At 36.5% G+C, this 22,495-nt stretch overlaps 1 protein-coding gene across 5 annotated transcripts in view; it reads left to right on the top strand.

Annotated features, from left to right (window-relative positions):
- The window catches only part of PAN3 (poly(A) specific ribonuclease subunit PAN3), a 79,329-nt gene that overhangs the window by 16,446 nt on the left and 40,388 nt on the right, over window positions 1-22,495 (top strand). For 4 of the 5 annotated variants that reach the window (XM_080341676.1, XM_080341675.1, XM_080341677.1 and 1 more), the window contains 4 exons: window positions 6,710-6,776; window positions 8,488-8,558; window positions 10,740-10,802; window positions 19,677-19,838. In XM_080341676.1, the coding sequence (XP_080197802.1) occupies window positions 6,710-6,776; window positions 8,488-8,558; window positions 10,740-10,802; window positions 19,677-19,838 (363 nt within the window). The remainder of the gene's footprint in view (window positions 1-6,709; window positions 6,777-8,487; window positions 8,559-10,739; window positions 10,803-19,676; window positions 19,839-22,495) is intronic. The other variant, XM_080341678.1, reaches the window with a different exon arrangement.

Raw genomic sequence — 22,495 nt, 5'->3', positions numbered from 1 at the left:
GTTTTTGTGTACACTGCATAATCTGTGTTACAGTATTAAACAGCAAAAGGAAGGCAAGTAAAAGTGGATTGTATCCTGATGAATTGGGGAGAGGATGTGCTTCTTTGATCATAAATAACATAGGTGACTAGTGGTCAACATTTTTGGAGAATGAATATTTCTGACTTGGAGATTTCATTTGTATTTGAAGTATATGTTATGAGATCTAGAACTCCTTTTGGTTAGATTAATGGTGAAGATGCAATTAATGGTAATGCTCAGTTTGCAGTGGAAAAAAAAAATAAAAAATCTTTTACACAGTTTGGAAGAGGCTGGATTTTAAGTGGTCGTGGCTCTAATGCTTTTTTCTTCCTTTCTGAAAAATACCTCTCTGCCTCATCCTTCCACTCCTACCTCAAAGATCTTTGCTATTAGCCAGCCTTTGACTGCCCTCCATTGGCCTCTTCTGTTGTTACTGACTAGTTTCCTATTGATGAGTAGTGTCCTGTCCTCATTCGTTTGCATTTTCCCATAATACAGTTTTGTTCCATGTGTCTTTTCTTGCCTGAATTTGCATATGCTTTCATATTTTACATTAGCTGTATTAGCTTCCAGCTTATCAAAGCATGTATTTTTCTGTTTTCCCCTTCTCTAATGACAGAGCAGGCGTGCACAGCACATGCCCCACAGGCTGCATGCTGTCCCCAAAGCTGTTCCTTTCCTTTGTAGTGAAGCAGCAGCTGCCAAGAGACAGGCACAGGTGTGGTTCAAGAAGCAACTTGTTGCTTTTGGCATTCCCAGCAGTGAGGAGGCAGGAGCTGGCTGGCCAGGATGCCTCTGGTGCTTGTCTGTTCACTCAGTTGCTCTGCTCGTGCCACTTGGCTGGTTGGTGTCTGTGTTCCTCTGACATTGGTGCTCCCCTTGAGTAGCTGATGGCTTGCTCAAAGATACAGGTGGTGTGGGAAGGAGCTTTAGCAGTATTATGTTGGGATGGTAAAAGGATGTGATTAATCTGAGAAAGTTCGTAGCAGAATGAGGCAGAAGAGTACCTTGATGTTAAAACTTCTAATATCATATTGAGCAATTTGGTTGTAAGAGCATAGAACAGTAGATGTCTTCATGTACATTACTTCACAGAAATCCAGTTTTCCTTATTTTGCTAGGATGAGATTTATAACTACGTGGCTTCCATTGGACTGCAGCTAGTGTAGAAAGTGAGAATCACAGCTTTTCAATTAATCACTAATCAAACCACGAAAGGACCTAACAGTCCTTTTTAGCGGGGCCTTTTGCGTTAAGGCAAGGGGCAGTCGTTTTAAACTAAAAGAGAGGAGAATCATACTAGACATGAGGAAGAATTTTTTTATACTGAGTGTGGTGCAATGCTGGCACAGGTTGCCCAGGGAGGTGGTAAATGTCCCATCCCTGGAGACATTCAAGGCCAGGCTGGACGGGACTCTGAGCAACCTGATCTAGTTGAAGATGACCCTGCTCATTGCGGAGCGGAGGTCGGACTAGATGACTTTTGAAGGTCCCTTCCAACCCAAACTATTGTATGATTCTAGTCTTCAGTATTGAAGTTGTCAAGGCCAAGCAATGGGGAAGAATCGGTCTTGCTTGCTTTCACTATGCTAATGTTGGTAAACTAAGTGTTCTTCAAAAGCCTGAGAAGTAGAGACCATGCTCACTTCAAAACCTTGCAGCTGAATAAGCATGAAGCCTTTTGTTCCCATTGCTGTATCTGCCAAGAGTAGAGTAATAAAACTCTCCTTATAGTACAGAAGCTTGTAAATGTCTTCAGTTTTTAACTGTTGAGAATTGAGTGGAACTACAGGCGTGTTATTTTAAATATAAAATTATGCAATTGTTTACATAATCCTTTCTGAAGAAATCCAGTTGCTTTAGTTCAAACAGTTGTGAGTGGGACATGCTGTAGATGGTGCCAAATATGTTAACTGTGGAAACAAGTTTTGAATTGTTTAGAAAGGAAAGCAAAATGTATCACCCTTTGTAGGTCACAGAATCTGACAACTAAACAATTATTTGTTTGGTTGTGACAATCTCACTCTTTTGTGGGATGACTTATTTTATAGTCCAATTAACATTATTATAAAAATTACAGAGAAATATTCTGAAACATAGTTCCAGTAGAACAGTATGAAGAACATAGGTTGTGACATAGTACAGAATATTTTGAGATAACATACTTAACATAGGAATGAACCTGATCTAAGTGCTTATTTTCTCAGTGTTAAGGCAGGGGATGTGGAGACAGAGGGAACAAATACCATCTCTTACATATTTTGGGGAAAAGAAATGGTAAAGAAGAAAGCAAAACCTCTCTCTTAAGATAAGCCTTGTAACATAAGCTATTTAAAATTAGGTGTAATTCTGTAGAGCTAAGCTTTATTCATACTCTGTCTTAATGAGAAGAGGAGGAGAGAAGGCTCAGGGGAATCTCATCCATGTAGACAAATACCTGAAGCCAGGGTGCAAAGAAGATGCAACCAGGATCTCTTTGGTGCCTGGTGGCAGGACCAGCGGTGATGGGCACAAACTGAAACACAGGAGGTTTCCTCTGAACATCAGGAAACACTGTCACTGTGAGGGGTGACCAAGTGCTGACACAGATTGCCCAGAGAAGTGGTGGAGTCTCCCTCCTTGGAGATAGTCACAAGCTGTCTGGACATGGTCCTGGGCTCTAGGTGGCCCTGCTTGAGCAGGAGAGCTTGACCAGTTGGCCTCCAGAGGTCCCTTTCTCTCCAAGTCTGTGTGAAGTGTCCAATCCTCACAACTATTATTAAAATAGCAACCTGATATGGAAATTATTTTTACAGTGATTATGTTGATTAGCTGTCAGTGTTTTCTTAATTTCTACGTGAAAATAATGTTTTTTAAAAGACCTTATTTTGCAGCAGTTCTGATAAGGAAACGTTAGTATGCAATAGGCTGTCTTACCTCTAGGTAAGATACTAATTCAGTTTGACAGAAGTTTAATTTTTGACACAGTACATTCTCACATAGTCTTTTGCTAAGATGAGATGAGTTACTTTAATCCTGGTGCTCAAAGAAAGAGTAAACTTCTGAATGAGCGTATTCCCCTCCTGTAACTTAATTGCTTGAATATTTGGGAATTAACACAGTATTTTGAAAAAATTTATTTATCAATTTTCCTGTGAAATTCAAGAGCCTGTGTTTTTGTTACTGGTGGTAGGTTCAAACTTAAGCTGAAGCCTCAGGTTAAATCTTTGGACAGTAATGAATGTGGCACTATTGTTATGCAGTAGCTTTCTTTTGAGTTGTGAACAGAAACAACTTTAATTCATTTAAAGGGAGAAGGGCAGGATGTGTGTCAGTCAGCCTAGTTGAATTTTAACTAGTGCTTAAAGAACGTCAATAAATCATAGCAATAGGCAGACAAAGAAAAGGAGTTTATGTGGAACTGAACGATATTGGTGTGGTGCTTGGTTACTACAAAGTTATCTTTCTGTATTAGCATACATATGGTGAAAGTCAAGATGTACTAAAAAAGTCTGAAGCTCTCATGTGTGTGCTTGCTTTGCCTGGCAGGCTTAATAGGAATGAACAGTTTTTCTTCTGTTAATGGTTGCTCTTACCTTCCTAGAGCTTTCATCTTCTGGGCTTTGAGTCTTAGTGATTGCATTCTTCTTGAAATTGAATTTGTATGAAAAATAGTTCAACATCATTAGAAGAGATTGAGAAGTGTTATTTAAAATCAAAACTGCCTTCCGGAAAACACAAATAGTACTTGGGTGTGGGGTTTTTGTTGTTGTTGTTGTTGTTTTGGTTTTTTTTTTTTTTTCCTTTCAAGACATTTTCAGCCTGACTTGGTAAAAGCAGATGCAGGAATAACCTTTGTTATGACTAACTGCTTTTGGGTGTGGTAGAACTTTTAATATTAAAACAGTTTAAAAATCCTTCACTGATTACATGCAGGACTTGTATGAATAATGTTAAGGTTAAGAAGCTTGTGCATGTGTAATAAAAGTGAGTCAAATGAAAAATTCATGAAAGCGAGTGGTGAAGTGCAAGCTTTTAACCTCATTCAAGGTACAGCTTGCAAGCAGTTGTTGAAGCAAGAGCTGCCCAAGATGAGTGAGGGAATCTTTGGCTTCTCAGAATCCTGGTTCATGTAAAATATGTTTTCACTTTGAACAAGACTTGACTTTGTAAAAGCACAGTCAATGTTCGTAGGCTTTGTTTGCATTGTTCTTTTGGAATCCTGAACAATGTGTTCTGTGGCAGTCTGTCTCTCTTGTATGCACTATATGTTTTTAGTGATCATATCAGCACTGACTTTCATCCCGGCAGTCACCTATTCACATTGCGAGTCTGTTGACTGAATGTTTAACTCCTGTACTTGAACAGGTAGAATATTGATGTCACAGAAGTGCTTCATTCAGTTTTTAAGCCACATGCTTAAACATCTTTGATACCAAGTCAGATCTCAATATTGTATTGTTCCAACAGAGCATTATCTTTTAAATGAAAATTTTCGTGAAAATCTGAGTGTTACAAATAGATGTGAACAGTATTGTGTGTAAATCTGAAAGGTTCCCTTTGGGAAATGTTTTCACAAGTCACTTCCTCTTATAAAGGATCAGTGTGGATGGATCAAATGTCCAGAAATAAGAGATGCTTTTTAACAATTTGTGAAAAAGTATCTAACTTCTTTCCATTGCTTAGTCAGGAAAGGAATATGATGTATGCATAGTTTAGCTACTATAAACCAGAAATTATTTATTTTGATGACAGTGAGCAGGACAAACACCCCTGAACTTGGCAAAGCCTATTAATTTAGTGTGGATCTCAGAAAGTGTTACCTTGTTTTGTAGAAACAGGTAAACTTTGTTTCAATAGAGGCATCCCTTCTTTGTAAAGAATAGCTGATCGCTAACCTTTTAGTGAGAGTTACATTGTGTCAGTTCAGTGTAGTTAGGAACATGAGACACATGGCATCAAAATAAGGAAAGCGTGTATAGCAAACAGCTTTCTTCATTTAAGTCTTTAGAAAGCTGAAGGTTTGTCGTGTTTATGTGTATACCTGTTACACATATTGCCCTAGGACATCTGCATGTGCTATAGCTCTGCTTCATATAGTACTACATACTTTTACTGAATGAAGAATTGTATCAGAGAAGCCTGAATGATTGTAGAAAGCTTGCTGTAGCAATGCAGCACAGATATTGGAAATAATACATGGGAGATTAAAGCACTGAGGGATTGAGCATGTTGAGAGGGTAACATTTGAAGATATCTGCTGATGTACCTAAATTTTATCATTTTATCAAAACTTTCTTCAACTTAGTTTTCTAATAATGCAGGCTATTTTTATTTTTTTTTTTATTTTTTTTTTTACAACTTGCTTTCCACATAAAAATTACTTTACATAATGTATTAGTCCTCTTAGATACAAGTATTAAAAGCTGCAGCTTCTGGTGAAGTCTTTGGTACTATGAAAACTGCAAATGTTGAGAAACTTGAATTGCAGGAGGTTTGCAGTTCTACCATACTGGGTAATGTTCCAGCTTCTGTTGGTTCTTCTCTGTTCTTACCCAGTTTACTCCGGATTATTGTTCTTTCTGATCAAGAATTAAATGAAATAGCATTTAAGTATAATGTATTAGACTTCTTGCCCTCTGCCACCATCATAGAGATTGGCTGTGGAAAAATACAAGCATAAAGAACAACTCCAGTGGCCAGTTTTGAGTCTTGGTCTGTGTCTAGACTACTAAGCTAAACATGCCTGGAAACTGTCCTTGATCCATAGTGCCAGCTGGCACAGAAATGGCCTGTTTGTGCTGCTGTATGCTTACCCGGCAAAGCAGAGGCTGCATGCAAACTGTCTATTTGAAGGGATCTCAAACCTTTTAACTGCTGAATAGTGCCTGGAAATTGGCTGGGAAACTCCTGGTTGATGTGGGCCAAAAGCATGCCAGGGAATATTTTAACAAATTACTGGTCATATCTCAGTGATGAAGAACACTTCCTGGGCTTGCCTTGCTTTTCTTCTCACCTTTTTTTTTTTCTTCTCCTATTGGGAGACTGGTCAAAGAAAATAATAAGCAGGAGTAAGAAGAGACACTTTTAAACTTCTCTATCAAAGCAGTGATAACTCTTAGAGCGGCACTGCCTTGCTTAGTCCAGTTTATTGCAAGGCCTGTTCTCTAGAGGAATGTAGAAGCAGGCGGAGGCTAGAAGGAATATTGAGAAGGTTTCAGATGCCTTGCTGGCTTACAAGAGTTGTGTGATTTTGTTGAAAGGTTCTTTCTTCAAAAGAATCTATCAAATGCTATACTGAGTATTTTTAGTTGGAAAATTTTCATGCTGTGATGATCGTGTATAATGAAGGGAGGAGTTGTTTCAGGAGTGCAGTGTTGGAGAATGTTTTAAGGAGATATGTACTTTGCTTATCTAACATTTTTACAACAGGGAGAGCCACAGGCTTGCTAGACCCTCCCAATTAGAAGAAATTCATTAAGATAGTGTTTAGCTTTTGTATACAGTCATTTTTGGTTTACATTACTATTGAGCAAAATGCTTTTTTGTCAACTACAAACCACTGTCTGCTGAGAGTATTTACCAAATGGGGAATGAGCACAGGTTTCAAAGTCTGTTTTTAAAACTTTCCAAATGTCGTCCCCAATGCCTTCACTTAGTCTTTTACAGCTTTATTTTACATGTACACTTTTGTGTTGTATTTTTACAGAGGATGACAAATAGCAGCAGCTCCCCTAGCCTTCTCAATGACAGTGCCAAGCAGTACGCAGGCCATGGTAAGTACTTTTAAAGGAATATATATATAAAAGTAAGAAATATAAGATTTACTTTTGCAAAACTGAGACTTAAGGGAGTTGGGTTTTTTTCCTCCTCGGATTTGATTTGAGGTACACTAGAACTTTATTTTTTAACAGTAGTGTGTTTTGTGATTACTTTTAATATGAAGCTGAGCGCTACTGAACTCGTGAATTTTCAGCCTTCTCTTTGCTCCAGTGGAGATAAACTAAAAAAAGTCATTATTGGACTTGTCACTTCAAGTGAAATGCTGGTTTGAATATCCACTGTAAAGCTCTGATAGCTTAAGCATTTTTGCATTTTTGTTGCTCTGCTGTTCAAGTTAGTTATTGTGTGGAATGAATGTACAGGTTTTTATTCTTAAATTTAGGGTGTACGGGTTTTGTGAAATGTATTGCATAACTAATGATTTTTAATAGCTATTAAGTTTTGTCCTGTAAGCAGTACTTTACCTCTTACAAATTTTTACCTGCTATAGGAAACATGGTTTCCAACTGCAAAATGTCTCTGTAGTGCCAGCCTACATACTCACTAAATTCTTGTGGAGGGTATATTGGACATCTGTAATGCGCTTTTCAGAATCACTGCAGATAATTTCAGCTGTAGCTTTCAAACTAAGGTCTTTAAAGAAGAGGGTTCTGCTCCCTTATGGCAAGGGCATATGTTTAAAATATATTTCTGCTCTGAAAATTGCTGTGTAAATTATGTTCTAGAATTTCATTTACATGTCTGACCCTGCAGCTAGTCTACTTACTAGGGTTATAATTTTTAAGCCTGATAGTAAGTACTGTAAAAGTAACTTGCTTTAAAGTTGAAATTTGTGGTGACTTTTTTCTGTTTTCTTTCTCCTGGTTCATTTCCAGTAGGTTTTGTGATTAATCCTGCTTCTTTTGTCCCATTGAACAATTAACTATTCAAGGCAGTGGAGATCTGCAGTTTTAAATGCAGTCAGAGTTTGACTGTGACAGGCCAAATACTGATGGTGATGCATGTGAAGGAGAGAAACCAGACAGACTTTTAGAAATCCAGTTTAAATTCTGTTGTGTCTCAAGTCCTTTTCTTCTCCCCCCACAAGCTGTGCTTCACTTGTAGAATTATACTTTTAAGGAGTATTGATTAACATTGAAGAAAGTGTTTCATCAAAACACCAGTGTTTACAGCTGGCAGTCATCTACTGATTTGTCAGTTCTATCTGTGCAGTTTGGAGTTTTAAGTTGCATCTGTGATTGCTATTTTTTTGTTGCTTCAGCTCTGGGAAGGAAGCATAGGGACAAAGAAAAAGCAATAAAAAGCTACTGTCAGGATGTACACTTTTGCTACTCTTAGTTCTGATTTAAATTTGTGCAGAACAGTGTGACAGAAAAAGTAAGATCCCCATCATTATTTGTAATACTATGTTATACAGAAGATGACTAATTTTGGGTAACTGGAGATGAAGGCTTTGAAATGTTAGATAGACATTAAATAGTGTCACCAGCAATTAATTTTACTCAGTTCTGCTAATAAGCACCAGTTGAGCAGTTGCACAGAATCTAATAAATGCTGTACTTTTAGCAGTGTGGTTGCTAAACTTTGTTTGGCTAGCTTGTCCAAAGGTTTTTTCCATACAGAAATAAGTTAAAAAATGTAAAATGAAAAATTTATTTTTCACAATAGAGATGTATAACATGTTGTTGTACCTTCTTTTTACAGATCCACTAACTTCACCGAATTCATCCTTGTTTAATGACTTTGCTGCCCTAAGCGTGTCTCAAAGGAGGAAGGTAAGCAACAACTAAGTCTTAAGTAGCATATTTGTGTATGAGTTGACAGGCAAGAAGATCTGGAATTACTTGAAATGCTGTGTGAAATAAAGATGATTCTTCTAATGTTACTAGATTTATTTTAATTTGTTGCTGCTGGTATAAACAAGATATTACTTTTGCTACACCAGATCAGACTGCTGCTGCTATTAAGAGATATTCCAAACACTTGTAAACTGAAGTTTATAAGAATGTTTTGAATATGAAAATTAGGACATAGCCCATTGAGTTTGAAAACAAATTATTTTGATTGTACTGAGGCACAAGCCACCTGTAAGCAAGCCTTCATGGCAACAAGTTCTGAATACATTAAGAATCATTCCCCCATTTATTTGTACATGATGTGAAAGTAATTCTTACAGTTTGAAATGCATTTAGTTTGAAAGACACTGTAATAATATTGGAAAGCTAGGGGTTGGGATTTTTTTCCCCCTCTGATCTATATTGAGGAATTTTTCTTTTGCTGAGGATTAGACAGCACCTTCAAACACCTCTGACCTGTGCCAACACAAGCTGTGATGTCTTCCAATTAAACACTTAAAAACACAGTGACTTGAATAAGAGATATAAGTCTGGCTACACCAGAGTTCCTTCTCATTCTTGTGAACTGTGGCTTATCAAAAAAGATGTTATCTTGTCCCAACCAGTTATTGGTTTTTGCTTTTACTGATGACTTTCATATTGTACCACTCTATTAGCCTGATCCTGAACTTTTCTGTAGTTGATAACATACTGTCTTGAAAGTAAGCTGCATCAGTGTGCTGGTGACTTTCCAGAGAGCTTTATTTGTGTGTTGGCAGTTGGCAGCTATGTATCATTCCTGCAGGTGAAGAGTGGTCTTGAAGATAGTTACCATAGTTGGCCTATCAGACTGATGTTCCTTGAAATGAAATGCTGTTGTAGAGTGTTAACTTCCTAATATTATGATGTATCCAAATTACACAGAATCTCCCAATTGCCCTTTTCCTTAATGCCAATATAGCTCACTGGAAGTCGGATGTAAACAACTATACATGTATTGTTTATCCACTTACTAAGGATAGTAGGAATGCAAATAATCCATTCTTTTTTAAGTCTGCAAGCACTATATATATGCATGCAAGTGTGTGTGCTTATATATATAAACTGCATACACAAAACAAAATGCACTGTCATACAGAAGTATTACCAGAGGGACCACTGTCTCCAAGAGTTACATCAAAATTAATTAAAACAGTATAAAATGGAAACAGATTAATGTTAGAGTATAAAGCTCAAATAATTCCAAGCTCAAATGCTGATGCTGAGTCTTTTCTGACTTGAACCCTTTTTTTCCCCAAGAGAAAATCAGCAAGTTAAGTCACTTACTGCTAAAATAGTATCAAGAGAAAGATTTGTCTGTGAAACTGATTGACTTCCAATTAATATTTCAGACATAACTGGCATTAATTGAAAGAGGTTTGTTTTGCTTTGCATATTAATAATTTATCATTTATTATGACTGCTATTTTGTAATGTATGTTTGTATAAAAGGTTGTTAAATAATACTAGTAATGGGGAAGCTTTCATCTAATATTACTTCGGTTGTCTGAAATCTAGGCATCCAGGCTCCCTCTATAGTCAGTAAAGAGAGATGAGCAGCTTAAAGGAACATTCAGCTCACATTGAGGAAAGTCTTTTGGAAAAGACAAGATGTCAGTGACTGCTTTAAGTGGACAAAAATTGGCTGCTGTTACAAGAAACTAATCACACTTTTGTGACAGGCTTTTACTACTGGTCAATACATTGCAAGTAGTTGTGGATATAGTTTCTTAATATTTTTGGTATTGTTTTAAAAAACCAAAATTGTTCAAATTGCCTTAAGTGATTTCCTCAAAAGCACTGAGTTCTTGAGTGCCAGGTACTTAAACTCATGTAATTCCCCCCGCCCCAGTAATTGGTGTTTACTTAGAGCTTTGAGCAATTTGATACATCAGGCCAGTGCTTGATGCCTGCTCTAAGACAAGATAGATGGCCTTCTGGAAGCGTGTGCTTCTGTTCATTGACTCTAAAGGGAGCCTTGGTGACTGTTTCACGTGTGGGTGTTCACAACATCTACTATTTGAAAAAACTTTGTTTTCTTGCTAAGAGCCCAGGGCTAAGATTTTGTTTGTTCTGAACTAGCTGGCAAAACCAGCATTTCCTTCGTTTATCACAGACTTGGAGGACAGATATAATACAGTCTTGGTAAGTGAATAAAGAGCAATCACTTTCCTTTACAAATTAGAGTTGTGATATTTTGAATACTTAGAACTGTTAAGTTATTTGCAACTATATAAAAACTGCATGTTTATGTTGTGTAAAACCGTGTAATACATAGCTGTGTTAAGCAAGGAAGTTAAGTTTATTAATCTTTATTGTCTCTGAATACTGCTGATCACGTTATCCTGGCAGTGCTTTAACAGTGAGCTAGCCACGTAGATGTAAATATTTGATATCAATAAAATATTAAAGACTTGATGATCAGAATTCTGAATATCCTTGCTCTTTAATTAGACAGCTTTTTTGAAACTAGTTAGTGTGACTGGGCTATTTAAGTTGCTTATGATTATTTTGATGTTTAAAGACATTCTATTTTTTGTTTAAGAAGTAAACGTAGTCCTTGAATTTTTATGAACATTCTCGAGGTTGTTTTCTCTGTTTAGAAATTATTAAACTGCATTTCAATTTTAGATTTCAGGAAAGCTAAGATTACTATTTAAAGACATTTTTATAGGATACTTAAAATGAAATCAAAGGAGCTAAGTATTTCTGTAGATGGAGCCTTGGTGGAGGTTCTGTCAACCGTAAAACCTTCTGGATTTACTGTCCGGTTGCTGTAACTCCTCATGCAGTAAGACAAGCAACCTTAAAGTGAATTTCCTATAAAAGATTTTCAGGTAAGTATTAATCTACAATGCACAAATAGGATTTGTGAAGCATGGAACAAAAACTAGAGTTAGTACTAGACTAACCCTCTTTCCCGAGAATGATAATGATGTCACACTTATTTTATTTTTAATTCAAATACATGTTATGCTTGTTAAAAATAGGGTGGCATTCTGAACTTGAACTTCTTGGGTGTTTTTCCTAAATTTGCTTTAGCCATTATCTAGAAAAATGCTCCTCTCTAAACCCTTAAATCATCTGTCTGGAAAACTCCTTGCATTCATTTTGTTGGTTCTGATAAATAGTTCATAAAAAGATGTGCCTATATAACTGATCAGAATATCTTGCCAAAGGAGTCACAGCTTAATATACTAAAAAGAAAATCTATGATGAAACTTTTGTTTAAATTTGTTCTGAGACTGTTACCACAAATCCAGGCTAAAGGGTTCCCTTGCTTGTCACTGGTTAGCCTGACAGGGTACTGAAAAGCATTGCTTTTAGGTTTTACTTTGTTTTTTATACCTTCAATCCTCATGGAAACTGAACTCTTCTGAAAAGTTCCTAACATTGGTTTATTTCCATTTAATTGTTTTGTTGTTGTTCAGTCACACCTAGAGGAGGGCCATTAAGGTGAGAATCACTCTTAGTCCACAGGCTGCAAGGAGTGAACCAACAGCTATAATGAACAACTTTCAGTACAATTTTAGTTCTGTTTTGTATGTATTTTGAAGAAAATGCTTTCAGAACTCCTTCTGTCGGTTTCAGGTGAGTTAAAGCCAGGACCAAAAAGCTCTAAACTCAATTAGAATGGAAAGTATGTGAGAGATTATTTGGACTGAAGTTCACTGAGCACCTGGTGCTGCTGTTTGGTGTTCTCTGTGGAGACTGGACAGCACACTTCTGTAGCTCATGTACTTTGACCAGCAGTAATAAATATGCAGAGAAAACTATTTTGAAAAAAGAGACTGTCTGTAAGCCTAGTCTTCATAAATGCAAGCTTTTTAATGACTACAAGGAGAGTTTCCCCTCTCGTGTTAAAAGAAAACAATAAAGCTAGCTTCAGGTCCTGTGGAAACCAAATTCTTGAGACCTAAACTATTGCTCATCCATTTTTGAGTGTCCTGTCCTCCGTCTAGCTTTGTTTCCTGTTGGGAAGCTACATTTCTTTCCAGCTCTATCTTGACACCTCTGCTACCTGATCTTTGGATTGTTCGGTGATGTTCATTGAAAAGGCATGTGTGCCATGTTTGGTCTTACTGTATTTACCTTTAATTAAAATGTGCTGAGGCACTTGTTTCGTGTTTCATAGCCTCCTGAATTCCATCTCAGAAGCATGAATCATGGTCTGAGAAGTTGAGGGGTCATTACCAAACACCACATAATGCCACTGTGTTGTAAACTGCAGAATTGTGACAGCACAGATTTTTATAATGTATCTGGGCTAAATTTCTATTTAAAACCTGAAATTTTTCTTCTGGGATTATACACCCCAACTGCAGTAATAAAGCGCTAGTTTATTTTGATGCAAAAAAAGTTGTTGCAGGAATATAGAATGTCAGACAGACTATGCTTCTAGAGAAAACTAATGTGTGTTCGCAGGTAGTATGATGTTTACTTTGATCTATAAAGTATTTTAAGGTTATGATGTCATCTAACCTGTTAAGTTTTTCTTTGGAATAGTTATTGGAATTGTTTCTTGCTCATGTGCTTTTGCTTAGTAATTGCTACATAGTATGATATTCTTTGTTTTAGAGTGTGACATGTGACAATCTATTATTCACATGCATTTTTGCCTGTGAGTTAGTGGTCATTGTGTCATGTAAATGATCAGATTATTAAAGCACTTCCTTCTAAAAATATGTAACACTTTAAGGATTTGTCATATTTTTGTTGCCTGGTACTTGAAGGAGAAGAGCAGAATAAGATGACTGTGTAGTGCAGCACTTACCTTGGAATTGTATTAAAAAGACCTTAGCTTGTTTCTGTTTTGTATCTTAAGCAGGTCAGTTATATGTTATATCCTACAGACATCTAAAACTCCTAATTTTTAAAGCATAACTTCTCAGCCACCTAGACTTAGTCAGGTGCAGCTTACAACCTGAAGCAGTTAACTACAAATGTAACTTCACTGTGCAAGATACTTTGGCCTATATTTACAAGCTATATTTGATTCTTTCTCTGCCAAGGTGGATGTAGTCTTTAAGAGTGATTTGCAGTAAAATAATTGAAGTGTTTTTATTTAATTTGTGCACATGTTTGTTGAGGACACTATACAAATTTTTGAAGTGACTAGAAATTATACCATTTTTGAGAAATCATGTGCTTAGTAAAGACCACAGTAAAAGCTGCATCAGTCTTTAGTCCTCTTTTACCTATATTTTTGGTTCTTAACTGTGCATAATTTTTCCACTATTTTTATAAGTAACATAAAACCACCTGGCATATTAGAAAAAAGAGACCTTTAAACATTAAAAACTTGTAGTTTGTTCACTGTGTGCTCCTTTAGCAATGGAGTTTTTGAAAGTACATCTTGGGGTGGTGACACTCTGACAAGTCCTCAGTACACATTTAGAATTATCTGCTCTAATAATGGTGGAAAAAGCCTGCTTTTCCACCAGCTTGTTTCAATTCAGCAGGTGGTATTAGTTTCTTGGTAAAGAACTTTGTCAGTATAACTGCATCTCTGCTAGGTTTTAGCTGTTGTGGTAATTCCTACCTCATCCAACCTAGCTAGACTGCAAAATTGGTGAGAAAAGATTTGATTTAAAGATATGTCCATTTTCTTTAGCTGCCTCTAAACTCTTCAGGATTTTCATGTCTTCAGTGTATTTACTCATAAATATACTTTTTCCTTAGCTGTGGTTTAAAATACATGATGTAATGCCTGATCTGTTGTAGCCTTCGCTCTAAATTTTGATTGAACCAAACATGTAATTTTTTTGCAATGGTCAAATACGTTGCTCTGGAATAACACTTATCTCCATGCAAAATTGCGTATTTTCATTTTGTTTGGGTGAAAGAATCTTTTTTTGTTTGTCTCTGCATGATACTGTTCAAATAGTGAAAGTTTTATTCCCAGCCAAGTACAGGATTTCATGAAAAAATGTAAAAAATGGTTCCAGATGAGAGGGTGGCTAGTCTATAAGTACATGTAACCCCAATGTATAACATTATAAACTTTAAAACTGTAAACATACAAACATTATAAATGTTAGCATACTCTTTTTTCCATAAAAAAGAAAAAACCACCACCCAACAACGAACAACCACCAACCAAGCACACAATTACTTTTGTCCTGTTGACCATGCTCCTTTTCTTTTTTTTTGTGCATATCAAGTAAAAAAAGATTCCAACATTGAGAATTTGAGATAGAGAGTAGATGACACTTGTTTTCTCTAACAGTAAGAGGTTGTAATGAAAGAGAAAGAGAAGAAAGTGTCTCGGGTAGCAACAAACCCAAACCATGTGAAGGATTTTGCAGCTCTATTGGCCACAAACTTAAAGTAAGGACAGGACAGCTTCTCTTTTTCATATTACCATCTTGCAAAGCAGCTGGGATATTCCTGGTGACCATACCTAATGTTCAGCTGTAGTGCTCTGTAGAACTTACTACTAAATCCAGTTACATAGTTGTATCACTATTAAGATGCTTCTCAGCTGATTGTGCCTGAATAGGGAACCTGCCTGGAATATTGTGCTTTTCCTCAGTAAAATTTGAAGTTCATATCCATGGCTGTGTGTTCCAAATACTGTCTTAATCCAGCTAATCAGTTATGGCTGCTGGATTAAGGTAGCAGTGATGATACCACTGGCTTGTTAACTTCTGATTTTCAAGACATAATACAACAAAATTTGGTTCTGTCTCAGTAGACTAACACCCTAGCTGAGTGTTTAACCTGTTTTTCTAATGGTCTTTTTGCTACTAGCTTCTGTTAAAAAACTGAAGTCTTAAAAAACAAGTCAACATTGAAACTTAAAGTAGCATATGTTGCTTAATTTTGTTATAAGTAGTACAAGGAAAATATGATACTGCATACCTGATCTTTCTTGTTTGATAGTGTAATATTTATTTTTATCTGTTTGTACGTGCATATACAGTCAACTTGCTGTACAACAGATGTGCCCTAGCTAATGCTACTGTGATACCATTTAGCTATGGTAATTTAAGGTAATACTGCTTAATTTAGCTTGTGATGGAGAAGTCTTAAGATCACTTGCATTTGCTTCAGTAGTATATGCTCATAGAAAGCATTACCATAGCTCAGATTATTCACAATACTTTAAAACACAATGGCCTGCTCATGTATTTGTATGCCAAACTTAATTGTGCATTTTTTGGTGCAGAAAATGTCTTGTAAATATAAAACTAAAAACCCACTAGCAGTAGGTGCATTTTAAGGAACAGAAATGTAATTTGGGACATGAGTGATCCTGAAAAAAAATCTAATTGCAGATCTTCAGTGGAAGAAGACTTTGAAACTGTGTAGTTTGATTTGCCAGTTTACCCAGACTTAAATATTACATGGGAATTATTAGACAGGAGAAGTCTGTACAGTTTGAATCTTCATAAACCTTTTCTTGTTCGCATTTATTCCTCTAGGATAGGCTTAGAACATCTTACACTAGTGGTATGTCCAACCCTGAACTGTGAAGAGGGAGTGTGACATTGCTCCCTGTCCAAATGGCAGGAACTAGGGCTGAAGACACTGTTAGAGCAAACAGTAGGAAAAAAAGACTTGTGAAACATGTTCCCAAACTTTTTGTTGAATGAATGGGAAGCAAGCAGTTAAGCTGACTTGAGGAATATTTTCTAGTGTGGGCTAATTAAGTTACTCATCTGTAGTAGTGTTCTGATGTGAACTCAGGAAGGACCTTTTTGTTTTCAGAGTGGATTTGTTTTGTTGAAGTGTAATGTTTCTCAGACTTTGGGGGTTTATCTCTCCTAATAGATAGATACCTTTTCTCTAATCATGCCAACCAACAGCTTCCTATCATTAATTGCTGGCAACAATGTGGTTCTACAGGGCAAGGGTTATAATTATTACCTATGGTTGAAAATGCTTACCCTTCTCACCCTGGGGAGCCAAGCTGTTGCTAGCAATTAAAGGCAGGTAGTTGTTCCCTGCCTCATGTAAACATTTGCAACCAGCAATTATGACTGATTCACTTCTTTGTCCTGGAGGAACTGAACTCTTCCAGCAATGCTTTGCAATAATTTGGTTTGTTGCCTTTTTGCCTTTCTCTTAAATTTCATTTTAATTATTTAACCTTATTTTTCTATTTAAAAATAATTGTGATGTTTTTAACCTTTTACAACTCATTTGCAACTTGTAGCCACATTGGAAGGTGCAACCTAATTTGAGAAATACTTGCTAAAGGATTATGAAGTATTTAAGTGTTTTAGTCACCTCTCCCCCCAAAAAAAGAAAGTTCAGTATGTTGAAGGATCCTTTCACCTGCACAGTTGAATACTTTTTTTTTACCTCTCAGAAAGACTTGAGGGAAGGAAAAATGCAGTTGCTTTTGTAATCATTAAGAGCAATTGTCCCTATGCCAAGAAGTTGGGTTTGTTAGTCCGGGTTGTCATGGCTCTGTGTTTTAGGTAGATCCATCAGTTCAGAAATGATCATTGGATGCAGAGTTCTTGCTTGGCTCAAGCTGTGCTGTTCTGCCTCTGTCGCTTTATTTGCTGCTCTGTGCAGAAGGCAGGAATGTCACTAAGTTGATGTGCTTATTCAGACTGCTCAGACTATGATCTTCCCTTTCTATTGAATCTCTCCCCTTGGCAGACACTTTTTTCCCCATGTTTTCTGGTCTCTTGTAAATTCAGATTTGATTTGTGAATCAGAGGCTGTTTTGCTCATTGAAAACAAGTGTAATTTAGAATTATTTTGATTCAAATAGACTGAAATGTATTTTCAAATGTTAATATTGTGTTGTCCGTCTTCTAATGTCTGTCTGAACAATGAAATACTGGCCTAGTAATCTGTTGATGTTTTATGGAAGATAATGAAAGTAAAATTTTAATTTAGTTTCACCCACTTTTTAGTTTATTTTTAGTTATTTTAGTTTAATTTTTTCATACCAGTAGGGCAAGAACTACTGGTATATGACCTCACATTGGCTCTATGTTGTTTATGGCATAGAATTGACTGCTGCATGCCCCCGTCTCCCCTCAGTTTTATTCTTCATAAAGCCTAAAATATGGTTTCATTCTATTACCTGTAATCTGAATCTCATTGTAACTGAAATAGCCTCTGTCTACATTGGCTCAGCTCCTCTTTTGTTTTGTTTCCCCTTTTAAAAATATTTATAGATCACCTTCTATTATGGAGGATTAAAAGAACCTTTATGAATAGGACCATGTTTGCACACTGAGTTATAGTCCAGTGATCTGAGGCAGATTGTGCCCCTGCACTTGGTAGAACATGGAGAGAGATGGGGAAACTGTTACTCTTCATTATGTTGTCATTATTTCCAGTTGCCAGGATAAGAAAAACACCTGTTGTGTTCAAACCCCACCCTAAAGTCCAACATTATTTGTATGTCTGGCTTCTTAGGCCTTACAGCTTTTCAGTTTATGATATTATTAGTCCTTCTGAATTACTAAGATGATAAGTTGCCCAGTAGTTGAGTCGTTCTCCAATAAACAACCAATGTTTACATTTGCTATGATCAGGTTTGCATTTGAACTATAGGAGGACTTTGTGTCTACTTATCACAGAGTTTACTCAATTTCTAAAAAAAAAAATCTAAAAAATTCAGTCTTGTTTGTTGTTAATAAAGTTGGTTGACTTGATCTTCATGGAGTTTATTGCCTTTTTAGTTCATAGTCATAGTATCTTTGGGGGCCTGTTTTTTTCCTTCTTTTTTTAGGCAAATAAGGTACTAGTGACTCAGTTTTAATTCTTTCCAAAGCTTTCAGCCTGAAAATTTTCAGGGAAGTAGAGGGGGGGGAATCTGTTTAGGTTTTGGGTTTGCAGCCATTTTGTGGTAGCTTTGTCCTGTGTTTTGTATGTTGTGTGTGAGTGAGAAATCTTCAACTGGATTCTCACCTTGTTTCATGAGGAACAATTTTTTAAATTAGAATCAAGGTAGATGTTGCTAAGATTTCTAAGGTGCCAGATGAAGTAGATATCTGAATAAAGGTAAGTTAAGATTTGAGTAATTGAAAATTGGTCTATTGTCAGATGAAGATAGTTGGATTTAAAAAAAAAAAAAAAGTAAAAGAAAAACAGACCAACCCCCTACAATTTAGTCAAATTGTTAGTATACTTGCTATAAAAACTCTGGTCTAAATATACATGCATGATGAAGTATGTCTTTTAGTGGTATTTACTATTGAGATCAGAGTGCATTGGTTTGAAAATATTGAGAAATTTGGAGAACTTGTGTACTTTACCTGTTTGAAAGTATTTAACGGATTTTTTTCTTACAGTGTGCTTTTAAATTTAAATGTTCATATCGTGCTTTATAAATAGTTTCATTTGTTGATATCATTACTACTGTAATAGAAATGTCACTTAAAGCACAAGTATGTTCTGCATTTTTGCTTGAAGTGTGTTTTATTTTCTGAAGTTTAAGTCAGTTTCCAATGTATTTATCATAGTAATTCTTGTCTGTCTTCACTTAAGACAGTAGCTGAAGTTAGTCTTTTGAATATTAATTTGAGCAGAAGTGTTTTTCTCATTGAGGTCTGTTGCACTTGGCTACTCAGTTCTACTTGATCTTTTAAAAGCAAGTCTTCAAGAGATGAGTCTTGGAAAATTAGAACTTTAAAAGCAGCATACGAAAGCCAGTGTTTGTTTATTGTTCCATAGAAATCTGAAGGAAAGTGTTAGAGTTCAGTATTATGATGTGATTGAAGGTATCTGTTTGAGAAATACGTGGTTTTTTTAATACAATTCCTCATTCTTTCAGAATTCCCAAATTTGCACTCATATTTCAGTGACTGACTTGAGATAGAAAGTTTTGCTTACAAATAATTGCTAGTCCCTGAAGTTTAGTTTAAGTGTTGATTATTATAACCAAGTAGTCAGGATTGAAAGGAAACAGTCTCAGATAAATTTTACTTGCAAATTGTTTCCTATTCCACCAATCCAGAAATCATAACACAGTGTAATACCTATCTTAGCGTAGCTTTAGATGAGGGTTGTTAGGAGTGGCTTGGTTTCTCTCCTTCTTTTTCGTAGCCCAGGAAGTATCGACTGGGGATGCTGGATGAGAGGATAGTTCCGGTGGGATCAAAAGCAAGAAAATCAAAGAACCCTATTGGCTGTCTGGCTGACAGGTGTAAAACAGGAGTACCCATCAATATGGTTTGGTGGAACAGAGTCACAGAAAACAATTTACAGGTAAAATTATTTTTTACTAGTCACTTTTTCAGTATTTTGGATGCTTTATTTTAAATTTTGGAAAATGTTAGAAGCAGTTCAACCAATCTCAACCCATATTTGGAGTAAGTATGTATTTCACAAGTCAGCATAGTGGGCCTCCAGGAGAGTGACTTGCAGAGATGTTTTATTCCCTTCACACTGCTGTGCTATGTACTCTGCTTGATTATGCTATAATCTGTGGAGGAGATGCAAAAGTAATCATTAAATGTATTTTAAAAGCAAACACACACAACCTTTTTAATATAATTTTCATATGAGGAGCATTTCTACTGGTAAAAATTCATGTTCTTTGCTAAAATGGTTGATACTTAATGCAAATTAAAAATTCCATCAGTACAGAATTTGAAGATGTAAACACCATGATCAGAAAGTGTAAACTCTTAATTTTTATGTTGGGATAATGTATATTTCTCTACTTGTGTGTTAAACTTCATTGTTACTTTATTTCTGAATTTTCTTCAACTTCGTAAGAGGGGAGAGGTACTGCTGGATTTGAGCGTATCTCATACAGAAGCAGCAGGTTATCCTTGGGATGATAATGAAGTCTGGGAGGAATCTGCCTGACGTACCTTAAGATGGGGATTAGGTGGAAATTACTGTAGTGATTATAACTACAACACTGTTGTTATTACTGCGTTGTACTTGTGTGGTGCTTTTGATTCTTCAGTGATCACTACTTTAGTCTTTCTGTGAGGGTTATGTTCTTTTTGATGTCTGAGTGAAATGAGTAAATTGACACTAGGCATATAACTATTACAGAATTTTTGGCACCTTAAGAGTTTGTTTCAGTTCACTAAGGTTCTGCCATGTAAGAGCCAATATGAAGCTCACAGCAGAGCCTTTCCATATCAATACAGGTGTTGTATTACTTGATGTTTGGATGTATCCCCATTACTGAAAATGGGAGTCATGGGCAGTGTGGTGCTGGCAAATTGATCCTACATTTTGTAGGGACATTTGGACTCAAGTCTGTCTGGGCCCTTTTGCTGCAGGGCGAGCAGCAAAGCCACTGTGGCAGTAAATATGAATCCTTCCTATAAATAAAGGAAGGATTTGTAGAAGGACCAGGCATGGTTGCAGAGGAGTGGCTGGAGCCAGTGAAGCTCCACTTTTCTCAAGGGAGAGAAGACTGACAAATTGGATTTAGTGCAAACCTTCATTAGTAGACAGTTGCTTTGAGAAGGGAGAAACATAAAACTGGTCTTCAAATTTGTGTATGGATGTCCTACGTACATGGTTTTCGCTGCTGTTCTATATTGCTGAAAGGTTTGTTGTTCTACTCAGAGTAGAGCAGAAAAACTTAATGTTTCTGGGGGTTGGAGAGTTAGTAATCTGAAACTTGGAGCCTCTGACCAGGAGCAAAATTGTCTTTTCAGGACCTTAGCAGTTTGAAGTTGTGTTGAAAGTGTGGTAATGAGAAGTTCAAGGTCCTCTCAAAGTTAGCAGCAAAAGCAGAGCATGTGACTTTTGAAGGGTGTAATCCCAAGTTCCTTTATTGTGCCAGAATCCCAGCTGTGTAATTGACTTAAACAGTGTACAGCGTAAGATTTTTTGTATTATATGATGTAATTACATAGCTTCCCATGGACACACAAGACTTTAGAAAAGCATGGATATGCGTATCTGGTGGAAATAAGAACAGAAGGATGTTCCAGCCCTGTGAGACAGGAGAAGGGGGAGGGATTGCAGAGAATGGAATGTATGGAGAAAGTGGTAAAAAAAGGCTGCAAAGGAGATTATGGGGATATATAAAGTTCCGCATAAATGAGAAACTGAACTTTATCTTGTTTTCATTCTAGTAATTGTAAATCTTTGTATTCTAGTGTGAATATTTTCTAAGAGCTAAAATGAAGCTCAAACTGCTAAAAATTGGAAGTTCTAATTATAAAAGCACAAAAAGCTGGAGAAGTTTGGTACATGAAGGCACTTAAAAATGGGTGGTTTCTTGCTGGGATTTCAGTTTGACCTTGTTTTTCTACCTCAGTATGTAAATAATCTACAGATGTCAGTGCTTTTCAGTATTTTGAAACACAAGGTGTTCAGGGATTTTTGTGGGTGTGAATATAGGTTTTACAAACTAGATTTTGGCTGGTGGTGAGTCCTAAGCAATAAGTAGAAAAGTTAAATTATGATGGAGGTACATCTGTTTGAGAGTATTTTTTTCATTTGTTTGAAGATGTAAGAGCAGAATTACATCTCAGTTGCTGAGAGTGTGCAGTGCTGAGCAGGTGTTGAAGCGCCTGTCTGTCTGAATGTCCACTTTTCCAAATGTGTGGTTTAAGGTGCGGGAATACACTATTTCATGGTGCAATGTTTAGAGATTTTTGTCCAAAAGGTGTCAAGGCAGTTTACAACATGCGTTGTAAACCACTTTCTCATTCAGGGCTATTAATTTATAAACCAGCTGTATTTACTTTGAATACTGTATTACACTTATTCGATTAAAAGTGGAGTCCAGAGAGTGAATTGCATACTCGATGTGCATTAAAAACAACAACAAAAAAGCCAAAAAACAAATGAAAAACCCCACCAAAACCACAAAACAAAACCAAGAAACAAACCCCCCCAACCCCCAAAAATGATACAGAAGAACAACAAGCCACCCAAACCCAACC

The sequence above is a fragment of the Nesoenas mayeri genome, assembly GCF_963082525.1.
Source record: "Nesoenas mayeri genome assembly, chromosome: 1".
In the NCBI taxonomy this organism is placed as follows: Eukaryota; Metazoa; Chordata; class Aves; order Columbiformes; family Columbidae; genus Nesoenas; species Nesoenas mayeri.
The sequence above is the reverse complement of the archived record's forward strand: the minus strand, read 5'-3'. Positions and strand labels throughout refer to the sequence as shown.